Consider the following 14,834-nt stretch of genomic DNA (forward strand, 5'->3'; position numbering starts at 1 on the left):
ATTTCACAAGAAAACAAGTTATACATAGTGGTCCGTAATTGTGATGGAATCTTTACAGTTTAGGCACCATAATGTTTTAAAATAGTTCTGTATTAAGATAGATCTTCACTGGCCTCGTCATGCTCAATGTTACAAAAACACTGTCCATACAAAGATGTGTTAAACCCCGGCACAGAAATATCATCTTAATTCACAGGTGATGGATCACAAAAGGATTAACATTTAAGGGAAAAAGAAGAGACAAATAGAAAGCCATTTAGAGGCTGATTTGTATAAAGTGAAACCCGAAAACCTGGATTGATCGAGGCTTTGTCGCATTCTAAAATTGTGTGATTTTAGTCAAGTATTTGATTTCACCGATCCTCCATTTTCTTCCCTATCGCACATGAGAGCACCTCCAAATCAGTGAGTTTAGAATACCAGTGATACAAACACCTATTGTGTTTGATTTAATTGCATATATTGTTGCTTAATCTATAAGAATCCGGGCAGGGTGGCTTTAGGGTAAGAGGCGCCAGGTGCGACAGTCTTTTTTGGAGTGCTCCCCCACCATGGAAGAATTCTCCAAAGAGTCCCTCAGTCCCACCTTCCAACAGTTCCACTCATCTCTACAAAGCCCGAGTTCCACACACATTTATTGTTCAATAGCGCAGCGCATACTAACCATGGGGTGTCAGAGAACTTTGCACCAAACACACATTATAAAGAGGCAATGTGTAAATCAGTCTACAGGAAATGTTATACAAACCAATGAGGATTACGATTCTGTGATCTGTATGGACACATTCTTTGCAGCCGGCATATTAACACTCTGCGCTACTTTTTGATGAGTCAAAACTGCCACTAGACAAAACTTCCATCTCTCTCCAGCAGAAACATTAAGCACCTGCGTTATTTTGACATTTTTATTGTTGCCAGAAACCTGCTGGACACACAAGGAAACAGAAGGTGCTTTTAGAACCCAAAATCATGTCTGAACTCTGCGCCTCCCCCAGGTAGGTGCCGGTGCCACTGCACCGGTCGCACTGTCCTAAAGCCACCCTGAATCTGGGTTACACACAGGGTTCATGTGACAACTGTCTTGCCTCTGAGGTTACTAATATTAGTGCAATCGCCGGGGCGGGGGCTGGTATGCTTTCTAAGTTCATGTTTAAAAACAATCACTTTCAATAAGTACTTCTCAGCGCAATGATATAATGTGCTCCGCGTGTTAAATAAATACACATTTTTTAATTCAACAGAGATTTCATCTTTGCACAACACACATTTCATAAATAACAATAGTGGTGTGTGCAGCAGGGCAGATGTCTCACAAGAAACAACTTATACATGATGGTCTGTAATTGTGGATCTAAAAGAATCTGGGCTTTAGAGTTAGAGGCGCCAGGTGTGACAATATTTTTTCGCGCCCCTCTGCCCATGACCACCATTTCCAAATATTCCCTCACTCCCACCTTCCAACAGTGGCACTCATCTCTACACAGCTCCTCTCTCACATGCGTGTCTTTTATTTTATAGCGCTACTCATGTCAACTCTAGGGTGTCGGAGCACTTTACATCAAACATACATTAACAGAGGCAATGAGTGTGTAAATCAGTCTATAGGAAATGTTACACAAACCATTGAGGATTACCGTTCTGTGATCCTTGTAGTGAGGAGGTCCACTTAGGAAGGTTGTATTTCAAGATGTTTATTCCATGAAGATAACAGGTAGTAAAGTACAGGACATCATGTAGTTATGTTGTAGTTCAGAGCCCCACCAGGAGCTGCCCATGACCAGCTGCCACTACAGCTCTGTGTCCCAACATTCCGAGGCTCATCAGACTCCAACACTCCAATGAGTCAGAGCACAGGCACTGGCTGAGCAGGGCTCGTGAACCCCCTTACAATATAATATGCAGGATACTACAATGTTCTTTGCAGCCGGCATATTAACCCTCTGCGCTACTTAATGATGAGTTGAAACTGTGACAAGACAAAACTTCCATCTCTCTCCAGCAGAAACATTATTCACCTGTGTTATCTTGACATTTTTATTGTTGCCTGAAAACTGCGGACACACAAGAAGGCAGCAGGTGCTTTTAAAACCTAAAGTTATTTCTGTACACAGAGCCGCTCCCAGGTCAGCCCAGGTGCAGCGCACCGATTGCACAGTCCAAAAGCCGCCCTGAATCTGGGTTACATACAACTGTCTTGCGTCTGAGGTCACTAATATTAGCACTGTTGTTGGGCGTGGCAGGAATGGCTTCTGTCGTCATGTTTAAAAACAATCACTTTCAATAAGTCCTTCACAGCGCAGCGCTATAATGTGCATATTAATGTCAAAGCTCCACGTGTGAAAGAAATACACATTTGTGAATTTTAAAGAGACTTTATCAAATGTTACATGATGTCTGGTGCATGATGCACACAGCAAACATTTCCTGCCCTTGTTTTAAAATTGTACAATTAAAAGAGATATGAAGCAGTCAGTTTCATGTGAGGCTTCTGGGTGTCATGGCAACATGTGGGAGGGTCGATGTGAAGAAGATTCTTTGGAATGTTGGTGTTTGAAGATTCTTTGAACTGTAGATGACAGTTGGGGGGAGGGGGGCTCACACCAGCCTCAGCTCCGCTCTGTTCCAGAGACCAAAGTAGGGGAAGAGCCTCTGTGTGAAGCGGGCCTGCGGGAAGGAGTAGAGAAGCTCCATGGAGTCAGCATTGTACAGGGACAGCCGCCCCCCCTCGTAGTCCAGATACACCCCCAGCTTCAGGGGCTTCTCACGAGGGGACAGATGGGTCTCAGGGGAGGTGAGAGCCTTGTACTGACCCTGCGACCACTGCAGAGCCCAGACTCCCCCCTCAGGTGACCATGTGAAGAAGCCCTTCCTGTTCACAGACTCTGCTGCGACCCCCACATGCCACTCTCCCCCCTCCTGCAGCAGCTGCACCTCCCAGTAATGTCTGCCGGAGGTGAACCCCTCACTCCCCAGCACACAGGGGTAGAAGGTGAATCTCTTGGGGGTGTCCGGCAGGGTCTGTGCTGTGCCCGTCTCTCTCACTCGTCTCCCCCCTTCAGACAGGAGGAGCCGAGGATGAGCCGTGTCAGGATCCAGAGTCACCATCACTGCAGAGAAGAGATTCACAATTAGAGATTTAAAGACACAAAGAAAGGCTGTAATTACTGATTCCGATTCACATATGAGCAGTCTAGTGCCGCGCGCTTTAGTGTAGTGATCAGTCTAGTGCTGTGTGCTTCAGTGTAGTGAGCAGTCTAGTGCTGCGCGCTTCAGTGATGTGAGCGGTCTAGTGCTGTGCGCTTTAGTGATGTGAGCAGTCTAGTGCTGTGCGCTTTAGTGATGTGAGCGGTCTAGTGTTGCGCGCTTTAGTGATGTGAGCGGTCCAGAGTTTGCACAGGTCAGCCTGGAGTTTGCACAGGATATCCAGGAGTTTGCAAAGGATATCCAGGAGTTTGCACATGTTATTCTGTAGTTTGCACAGGTTAGCCTGGAGCTTGCACATGGTATGTGGAAGTTTTCACAGATTATCCGCCAATGAATCCTGTCATTTGGGGGCATGTTTGGGGGCTTGCGGAGAAACACTTTAAAGATGTGTGGCGTGAATGCAAGGGGGGGTGGAGGATTTCGTTGATGGGCTCCAGAATATAAGATAATAAATAAAACCAAAATGCATTCTTTTAGTCACTAAAGACAATAGACTTGTTGCAGAGGTGAACGTTAATAAGATAGAGGCCAAAAAAGGCAGACAAAGTCCCCTCCACTAACTTCTGCGTCATTTGTTAAATGACAAGGAAAGTGGAAAGCGCCCTTCCCGATGGTAAAGCCTCCGCCTTAGGGCAGTTGTGACGTTGACGGAAATGACGTTCGGCCTGGTCACTCAGTATGAGCATGTTGGCTCTCCACTATTGGCTCCACGAAAGAGCATCATATGACCCATCCGGGTCTTGCTTGGTACTGCACGATATGCTCTTCCGGTATTCTGTCAGAGACTCTTCCGTTCCGGGTACTGGAACTGTATCTTCGATTTGGGGGTACAGTTACGAAACAGTATCTGCAACCCGATTGGCCAGTATTTTTCATTCACTACAACCCACACAACAACAGAAAAATCATTCAAAATTCATATTTTTGAGGCAAGGCAGAAAGGTGTTTTGGAAAATTAGAACATGCAGGTTTTTTCCACCTTGGCCTCGTTTTAAATGTTCAACACCTTTCAAAACCATGGTTCCTTCCAAAAAGCATCCTCAAGGGTACAGGATGTTACCACATGTTTTGCTGGAAAAATCTGCTGCATGATTTTGCATCTCCTTCCCCGAAATGGCACAATGGGACAAACCAACTGCGGGCCGAGCAGACAGCGCCGCTCTGTCCGGCGTACTTTTCCATCCGTCAATATTAGAAGGGAAATAGCATTCTGTCCTGCTGGTACACCGCAGATGAGGACAGGCCTTCGTGAACAACTCAAGATCTTTCACTGCACACACTATAGCTCCCAGCACATTCGTTTTGTCTCCCATACATAGCCCCTATAACCATATATTTTTTTTGTTCTATCCGATATCGTTGTTTTTACTTTTCACAGTTTGAATGCCTCAAATTTGCAAGTTTTTTAAATTAAAACATCACTTTACATTTTTTCTACAGCACCAGCAAGCCATTTCCAGGCAACTTCCCCCTACCATCATTCCCCTCTTTCTGTCCGTCTCTGAGGTGCTCTGAAGCAGCAAGATGGCTGAATGAAAAATGAAAAAATACTATGTATACATGTATATATTTCAGTACACTTAGAGAATGGGTCAACATATAAAAGTGAAAAAAGATGACAGAAATTAGAAAATACAAGTCAGTGATGCTGCACCTTGGTGTAATCTTGGCGGCGAGGATTTGCAAAGTTTTACAAACTGTTATGGCAAAAAAAGACACCCAGGCCTTTCCCCCTCACTCACCCTCACCCCCTCACTCACCCTCTCACCCTCACTCAACCTCACACCGCCTCACACCCCTCACCCTCACACCCCCTCACCCCCTCTCACCCCCCTCACCCCTCCTCACCCTCACACCGTCACACCCCCTCACCCTCACACCCCCTCCCCCTCACCTTCACACCCTCACACCCCCTCACCCTCACACCCCCTCACACCCCTCACCCTCACTCACCCTCACCAGCATAGCATAACAAAACATAGCATAGCATAACAAAACACAGCATAACATACCATAACAAAAAGAGCATAGGATAGCAAAACATAGCATAACAAAACAAAGCATAGGCTAGCATAACATAACAAAGCATAGCAAAACAAAACATAGCATAGTATAACAAAACATAGCATAACATAACAAAACATAGCATAAAATAACATAAAACAAAGCATAGCATAACAAAACAAAGCAACACACAACAAAACATCGCATAGCATAACAAAACACAACAAAACATGGCATAGCATAACAAAAGACAACATAGCATATCATAACAAAATAAAGCTTAGCATAGCATAACAAAACATAGCATAACAAAGCATAGCATAAGAAAACATAGCATAACAAAACATAGCATAACAAAACAAAGCATAGCATAGCATAATAAAACACAACAAAACATAGCATAGCATAATAAAACACAACAAAACATAGCATAGCATAACAAAACATAGCATAGCATAACAAAGCATAGCATAGCAAAACACAACAAAAGGTAGCATAGCATAACAAAACACAACAAAAAATAGCATAGCTTAGCAAAACTAAACATAGGATAGCATAACAAAACATAGCATAACATAGCAAAACATAGCATAACAAAACACAACACATAGCATAACAAAACGTAGCAAAACACAACAATCACTATGCGCTACCACAGCATCACTGAACGCCACAGCATCACTCGTTCGCCATCACAACATCACTCAGCGCCACCACAGCATCAATCTGTGCAACCATTCAGCAACACCTGGTTCAAATATGTTCTCTCAATGTTTCAAGCTTTATTACAAATGTAACAAAAAGATGTTAATATTTCACTTCTGTTCTTGGATTTTCGTCACAATAAAATACACTGAACATAATCTTCGCAAAAGTTATTTACAAAACTTTAAGCTATTGCCATTATAAATTACAATAACTTTTAGTTAAGTATTAATTATTGAAAAAAAATTAAAAGCCATTGTTATTTGTAATATCAATAAATGTAAGTCACGTAAATACAACACATATTGCATTACAAATGCTATAGGTGTCACATTTGCGAAAGTTATAACTATTGGCATTGTAAATGACAAAGTTATTAATTTCGCAATTTTCAAAAACAAAACATGAATAAAAATGTTGTTATTTACAATACCAATAGCTCAAACTTTCCTAATGCGAGACCTATTGCATTGCAAATGCTTGTTCTGTTTGGGCCAGGTCAGGGCGATCGGCAGTGTCCAAACCAAGGGCTATACTGATCTCATTTAACAACTGTTTGGCACGAGAAGCAGTTTCCGATCTGGCCCGTCCCGACAGAAAAAGAATTGGTAAGGGGGAGAAATTTTTGTGAGGCCAGACTACTGCCATCAGACAGTAGAGAAGCGCTGGCAACTACGTCAGCTTATCTTGTCATTTCAAAATAAGGGGTCTCAAGCTTGCCTATTACAACCAGCTGAACTGAAAATTGTGCATAAAGGGAGTACTAGGTTTTTTACTTCTAAAATATTGGCAAAAGAATTTCTGCAAACCCTTAAAGGAGGTTAAGGATCGATTAGGTTTATAGGAGTATTGTTTAATTTATAGGTTCCCTTTGTGTTCATATGTATAAATTGTAGCATACCTCTCGCCTATGTAGTTGTATACACACCAGTTGTTGTAGCAGCGTAATTAATTTTTTTTTGGGGGGGGGGGGAGATAATGAGTATGAATTACTATTGGTTGTTTATTGAGCTGTAAGTGTTTATTCTTCTATTTCTAGGTTCAATGGTTGGGTGGGCTCACGGGTGTGGGAGGCACCTTTTTTGTAAGGAGCAAGTCATCGCTAGGACTACCAGTCCTAAAGACTCGAGGTAGTGGGGGGGTGATGGTGGGTCTAATGGGAGTGGTAGGGGGCAGTAGGGGTGGTGGAGGGGGATTGGAGGGGTAAAAACAAAGGAAAAAGGAAGCTTTATAGCAGCAAAGATTTGTTCAGGGGGCTAAAAAGATGTGTATATAAGCCTGTAGGCATGGCAACTGTGAAGATATGTCAAACTTAGGTCTCCGAATATGCACACTGAATGTGTGCGGGTTAAATAATTATAATAAAAGGCAGTGATCCAGCCTGATGTAGTGTGTTTGCAAGAAACTCATATCCCGTGGGCAAAACGTAAGGTCTTAGCTGAATTAGGGTATACGGTGCTAGTAACCTCTCGGCAGTCAAGTTTGGTAAGAGGGGTGGTGATCTAAGCAAAACCTTTTATGGCTGAGATACCCGCCACCCCCTCTCAACACAAATCCCCAAGAATGGGAATACGGAAATGTTTTCTGAACTTTTGGAAGGCGGGAGGGAGTTACCCTCCCGGCCGTATTTATTAAAATATGAAACAAAAGTTAAAATATTAAAATAACAGTTTCATATCATGTACAATTTCATTTCCACATTACGATGTTCTGGCTGACCTTAACATATTTCTAATACAAAGGTTCTCCTAGCCGATACTAACATCCTACAAAAACATTCTTAAATTGAAATTGTACATCCTAACGTTAAGGGCCAACGGCAAGGTCGTAACCGGTGTCAGATCCCTAAACCAGAACTACCCCCTCAGTTGTGAGGGGCGGCCGCACAGCGGACTGTACCTCCTGTGCACATACCAATTTCCCTTGTCTTGACGGGGGCCCCAATTAACTCGACGCCATTTTATGGTCGTCTGAGGACTCGTGTGAGGTGTCTAGAAGGTAGCGTAGACCCCCCTCCCCACCCCACACAACTTACCACATCTGCCGTCGCAGATGTCCTGGCCCCGGGAAATTCCCAGGAGGGGCCCGTAGCCCCTCCTATCCAGGGAGGGGCCTTGACCGCCTTCCCTTTCCTTTCGGCGTCCCATCCTTAGAAGGGACCGCCTCCCCGTTGAGGGGCCAATGGCCACCTCCCCCCGGGCGCTCCCATCCGTAATGGGTGACGCCCCCCCCATAGGGATCTTCCAATTACTGCTCACCGATCATGACCTTACCGCCCGACCGAAAAAATAAATACGACATTAAACTAAAAGACTAATTACTAAAAAACACAGGTGCTCAAAGTATGAACTGTCGAAACATCACTGATCAATCACTGGTGCCAAACTTTATTCGATAAAACATACTGTAAAGAATTATCCACTTTATTGCATAATGAATCACGACTTTTATCAACAACCTGTAAGAAAATTGCGTTTACCATAAAACTTTATTTCAAACCACTTGCTGTCTTCAGGGGCTGGTGGGTGGGTCAAAATTGGCTCTTCATTCCGTCTCGAGCTCACGTGCAGCAGGGAGGTGCAGCTTCAGAGCACAGGAACAAGAGGATGCTACCTTGGCTTGTCGCTCCTTATATCCTTCTTCTGGCGGGCGTAAACCCGCCTCCGCCCGCCTCCGGGGGTGTGGCTGGCGGCTTCGGTGTCTAGGACAACCCACTCTAGGGCGGGAAAAAGCGCGCCCCGGCTACGCCGCTTCGGGCATACCAGCCGAGACTCGCCTCCCGCCCAAGATGGCTTCCCGGGGGGATCGGGGTACTCCACCATACGTTCGGGGGGGACCGATTGGTCGCCCCTTTCCATATGGCTGAGATACCCGCCACCCCCTCTCAACACAAATCCCCAAGAATGGGAATACGGAAACGTTTTCTGAACTTTTGGAAGGCGGGAGGGAGTTACCCTCCCGGCCGTATTTATTAAAATATGAAACAAAAGTTAAATATTAAAATAACAGTTTCATATCATGTACAATTTCATTTCCACATTACGATGTTCTGGCTGACCTTAACATATTTCTAATACAAAGGTTCTCCTAGCCGATACTAACATCCTACAAAAACATTCTTAAATTGAAATTGTACATCCTAACGTTAAGGGCCAACGGCAAGGTCGTAACCGGTGTCAGATCCCTAAACCAGAACTACCCCCTCAGTTGTGAGGGGCGGCCGCACAGCGGACTGTACCTCCTGTGCACATACCAATTTCCCTTGTCTTGACGGGGGCCCCAATTAACTCGACGCCATTTTATGGTCGTCTGAGGACTCGTGTGAGGTGTCTAGAAGGTAGCGTAGACCCCCCTCCCCACCCCACACAACTTACCACATCTGCCGTCGCAGATGTCCTGGCCCCGGGAAATTCCCAGGAGGGGCCCGTAGCCCCTCCTATCCAGGGAGGGGCCTTGACCGCCTTCCCTTTCCTTTCGGCGTCCCATCCTTAGAAGGGACCGCCTCCCCGTTGAGGGGCCAATGGCCACCTCCCCCCGGGCGCTCCCATCCGTAATGGGTGACGCCCCCCCCATAGGGATCTTCCAATTACTGCTCACCGATCATGACCTTACCGCCACAGGCCGGATAGTTGACCGGCTATCCGGACCCCCCACAAAAACTCCTACCTAAAGGTCATGCCGTAAACTCTTCAGCCACGCTACGAGGTCTCCTATGAGTAAAGAATTCCCCACCCGAGACAAATGTACCCCATCCTCTAGATACATACTGTCCCCCTTAATACAACCATGAGGAATCGACTGCAATGCACTTGTACGAAACAGTCTAGCCAACTTGTTATTTACCTTCTTCACTGAATGATTTATAGCAGACACAGAATTCGCCCCCCGCCACACCTTTCGTGGAATCATATGGGACCATGCAATCGTGCACCCTGGAACCCTCCTCGCCAACCAATTTACTGTGGCTAGTATTGCCTCGAGAAGTAGTCGTCTGCCAGTGGTCACCAAATCATTGCCCCCAAGATGCACTATGATTATAGACGGCGGTGACCTTGTCCGCGCTAACAAACCCTCGAGAAAAGGTTGAAACTGGCCAATACAGAGCCCGCCCCTTCCGTAGAAGGTCACCCTGTACCCGTATTCCCCAGCCATGTGAATCATGTCACCTGCTTTGAATACGTCCGCGGCACGCCTCACGTATGAGTGGCCCACGACCCACACCACTTTTTCCTCAGCCGGTGATCTTTGACCGCTAGTTCCCAGGTGTCGGGCCGACTGCACAGTCCGCCCCGCCTCGTAAGCTTGCGAAACTGTAAACCAAACAAAAACAAGAAGCGTGAGTACATGATTACAGCTTCACAACATGTGCAACCGCACATACCTTTTGTAACAATTCGAGGACCAACGCCCCAGTTGTTTCACTTTGTCCACACTCAGACCCCTGGCTGTAGCCTCTGTAGCAGCCCCTATCCGGAAGGAATGGGTCCCAAAATCGCCCGGGTTCAAGCCCGCGGCCGAAATTGCCATTGCAAGCACCCGCTGGAACTGAAACCTCGTCAGTGGGGTGGCATCAGTGTGTCTCAACAAAGTCCCCCCCCATGATGCCGCCCTCTGCGCCAAATATTCCTCAACGCATACGACGGGGCACATGGGAGATCCGGGCATCCGAAGGACTACTACACTGTCCCCGATCGCACCCTGATCGGTCTTGGACCTGGGAAACGAAACAATCATCGTATCCCCCTTAACTAGAACGTGCTCTCGGCACAGTCCCCCCCCGTATCCTGCTTGTTCCTCGCCACCAGTTCGCTTACCCGCATAGCCCCATGGAATGCTAATGCAAAAGCGGCCCGGAATAACACTGTTTCAAACTGAGATGAACAAGTCGCAGGGAGAACGGAAAATAACAGAGCCAACCTCTCCAGACCTATCGGGTGCCTTTCATCTACTTTGCGACCCTCAAGGCGTTGCCACCCACGCAGCGCTTTCTGTACTACGAAAGATGCAGTAGGGTCCTGGATCCCATGAGCCCTCGCCATGAAGGAAATGGCGGCCCGATGCCTCTGGGCCGTGGCTACCGATTTGCCTGTCTGATGTAAAGACAGCAAAAATTTTACGACAGACTCTTCCTGACCCCAAAGCTCCCCCCTAGCCGAACCCAAAAAGGACAAATAGGAAAGGAACGCCCCTTCATATGCCTTCCTTGTCCTGGGTGCTAAACTCTCTCCCACGAGGTTTTGTAATTCGGGGCACCGAGAGACCAGAGAGCTTCGGGAAATGGTGCCGCCACCGGGTCTGCTGTGGGCAGAAAACCCCAGAAGGCCTGCATACGGAAACGAGAAAGCGCATCAGCGGCCTGATTAAGTACGCCGGGCACATGCCTTGCCTTAAAGAGCACGTTCAATTGCATACATAGTAACACAATTTCCTTGAGCAATCTCAGAATCCATTTGCATCGTGCTGCCTGACTATTGATACACTCGACCACGGTCATGTTATCAGACCAGAAAACCACAGAGTGATCTCGGAACCCCTCAGGCCATGTTTTTAGGGCCACCAGAATGGGGAACAGTTCAAGAAAAGCAATGTTACTCGTCAGCCCACACTCGTGCCACCATGACGGCCACTTTTGAGCCGACCAGTGATTACCGAATATGGCGCCAAAGCCTACACTCCCCGCCGAATCCGTCCACAGCCCCAACTCCTCGGAGGACACCGCCGGCTTGTTCCAGACAATCCGACCATTGAAATCCGCCAGGAATGCCAACCAAATGCGCATGTCCTGGCGAATCTCTGCCGAGAGCCTCGTGCGGTGGTGTCCCTCTTTAAGACCGACCATGGCTTGTGCAATCGAGCGGGAAAAAGGGCGGGCCATTGGCATAACTCTAAGGGCAAAATTCAACTGACCCACAGTTTGCTGCAATTGATGCAAGTTCACCTTGGACACCCGAATACACGTTTCAAGCGAGGCCCTGAATTTCATTACCTTTTCTTTGGGCAACCGGAAGCAACCCTCTTCGGAATCGAGCTCTATTCCAAGAAACTCGATCGAAGTAGATGGCCCCACTGTCTTACCTGGCGCCAATGGCACACCGAAATGATTCATCAGACTACAAAATTCTTTTAAGGCCTGTGCACATTCCGGATCCCCGGCCGCCCCCAGGAACAGAAAATCGTCAAGATAATGCATAACCTGCTGAAACCCCGTCATTCTTGTGAAAACCCATTGCAGAAAACAACTGAATTTCTCAAAATAAGCACAGGATATGGAGCATCCCATCGGCATACATTTATCCATGTAATAGCGACTCTGAAACGAAAAACCTAGGAGACGCTGATCGTCTGGGTGTACCGGGAGCAACCGGAACGCTGACTCGATGTCTGATTTGGCCATCAGCGCTCCGGGCCCCAGGCGATTCAACATGGCGACGGCCTCATCAAAAGATGCATACCGCACCGAACACACCTCCGGGTCTATCGCATCATTCACTGAAAGACCTCTCGGGGCTGACAAGTTATGTATTAATCTAAACTCACCCGGGTCCTTCTTGGGGACCACTCCCAAGGGGGAACAAACAAAGTTAGCAACTGGTGGCATGTCGAAAGGTCCGGCAACCCGGCCCCGGGCCACCTCTTTCCCAATTTTTGCCTGTACCACCGCCGTATTCTGCAGGACCGACAGTTGGTTCCTACAATGTGCCTTACCCTGAAAATTCCCCACTGGGATGCGGAAACCATACGAAAACCCGTCTCGCAACACCCCAGCGGAGACGTGATCCGGGTATTCATTGAGCCAAGGAATCATTGCCATGGTATCAACCGGGGTAGGTAAAGGCGCCCCTCGGACTATTTCAGACCTGTTTGGCGCTTCCCCTACCACCGTTATCACCCGTTTTGGCTCTGCACATGGACTCAGGATGAGAGGACTGCCCACACCCCCCACAGTCGTGTCTAAACTTGCATGACCCTTGGGGCCTTGTACATTTCCCCCTGTTAAAATTCCAGCAGATCCCTTTTTTGCCTGTGTTGCCACTCGACCTCGAGTGATGCTCGTTACTTGCACCCACCCGAAAGGGCACCCCAGATGAATGGCTGGAAGACTCACCCCCGTTCCCCCCCGACAATGGTGCCTTTAACATGCCTGATTTCTCCATCTTTTGCCAGGAAATGGAGTTGTAACAATCCCACGTCAGAGATGTGTCGTACTCCTTGGCCTTCCGAAAGACATTATCATAACAAAACCACTGATTGCCCTCATATGACTGAGAGTACTCCATAATACGTGTCTGGTACACGGGCAACTCGGCCAACATTTCAGGCCTTCGTTCCCCCATAATTGAAGTGAATATGCCAAACGCTCTGCCCCAGTTACCTATGTTTTCGTCGACCTTAAAGGCGGCCATCTTGGCGCGCCAAACACTCGGATGCAGAAACTCTTTTTGACCCTTCACATGCTCGATCTCGTAATGATCAGTTAGCAAAGAAAACATGTTTACATACTTATCAGCCCAAATCTTTTCCTTGACTTCAATCGGAATATGCTGGGCCACTTTCTCCCTTCGTGAGGGTACAGACCCCTCCCCCGCAATCGGCAGTGGCCGCTTACCTAAATTAGAAGCTGTAGCCGTAGTCGCTGCCGAACTCGTGCCCGCTGCGGTTTCACCCACTGGAGCCTGTGGGGGAACAGAAGAACATGGTGCCTTTGCAGCCTCTCTTGATTGCCGCAACTGTCTCATTACTGCCCTGGCGTCATCTGCCGTGGTGCCCTCACTATCTTTCCCCAACCACGCTGCCAGCTGTGCAGCCAACTCAGGAGGCATATCCTCCCCGTTCACAGGGGTGACTACAACGGGAATTGGATGCCCCTCCTTTGGAACCGGGACCGGCTCCTCAATCGGTGTATTGGGAAGCGCCGGCGGCGCCTCGGGAACCGGGGCCTCTCCCCCAGTTGCCCCCCTCTTGGGCCTCTTGCCTCTCCCGTTGGGGACTACTCCCGGCAATGCTGGTCCGACGACTCGCTTAGGGCCCCCTACACCGTTCATTGCCGCCATCTGCTTCTTCATCACGGCCATGTCTTTTACGAGCATGCGGAGCATCTGATCGGTACCGACCCGCTTTCCGGCCTTCTTGCCCAGCATTCTCCAACGATGATGTCTGAAAGAACAAAGACAAAATTACAACGCTCAAAATTGGCTCTTCGTTCCGTCTCGAGCTCACGTGCAGCGGGGAGGTGCAGCTTCAGAGCACAGGAACAAGAGGATGCTACCTTGGCTTGTCGCTCCTTATATCCTTCTTCTGGCGGGCGTAAACCCGCCTCCGACCGCCTCCGGGGGTGTGGCTGGCGGCTTCGGTGTCTAGGACAACCCACTCTAGGGCGGGAAAAAGCGCGCCCCGGCTACGCCGCTTCGGGCATACCAGCCGAGACTCGCCTCCGCCCAAGATGGCTTCCCGGGGGGATCGGGGTACTCTACCATACGTTCGGGGGGGACCGATTGGTCGCCCCTTTCCATGTGCAAGCTACTGGGCGCCATTTGGCAGATACATTTGGACGGTGGCCTATTGTTGAATGCAGGACAGGGGGGGCTATTTTTACCCTGTGTACAATATATGGTTCTAACTTTGACGAAGCTCAAATACTGGAGTATCTGAATGGAGAGCTTGCCACATGTCCCACTCCGTTATTCTTGTGTGGGGATTTTAATATAAACATGACTTTGGAAGATTTTCAGAATTGGGGGTGGAATTATAAGGGTAGGAAACCTAGGGTGTGCAAGGCTTTATTTCATTTATTAACTGATCATGAGCTACTAGATGTGTGGAGTAGTCTGCAGAGACAAGACCCAGGATACAGGTTTTTTTTCGTGTCCCCGCAATAGGCGTGTTCATTTTCATTATTGTTTTGCACCTACATCAGTGTTTTC

At 47.7% G+C, this 14,834-nt stretch overlaps 1 protein-coding gene across 1 annotated transcript in view; it reads right to left on the bottom strand.

Moving 5' to 3' along the window:
- Window positions 1–1,676: 1,676 nt before the first annotated feature.
- The window catches only part of LOC147660725 (E3 ubiquitin-protein ligase TRIM39-like), a 128,427-nt gene continuing 115,269 nt past the window's right edge, over window positions 1,677–14,834 (bottom strand). Inside the window, exon 6 of the mRNA XM_086951510.1 lies at window positions 1,677–3,107. Within this exon, the coding sequence (XP_086807636.1) occupies window positions 2,596–3,107 (512 nt within the window). The 3' untranslated portion in view covers window positions 1,677–2,595. The remainder of the gene's footprint in view (window positions 3,108–14,834) is intronic.

This window comes from Lissotriton vulgaris, unplaced genomic scaffold (assembly GCF_964263255.1).
Source record: "Lissotriton vulgaris unplaced genomic scaffold, aLisVul1.2 SCAFFOLD_563, whole genome shotgun sequence".
In the NCBI taxonomy this organism is placed as follows: Eukaryota; Metazoa; Chordata; class Amphibia; order Caudata; family Salamandridae; genus Lissotriton; species Lissotriton vulgaris.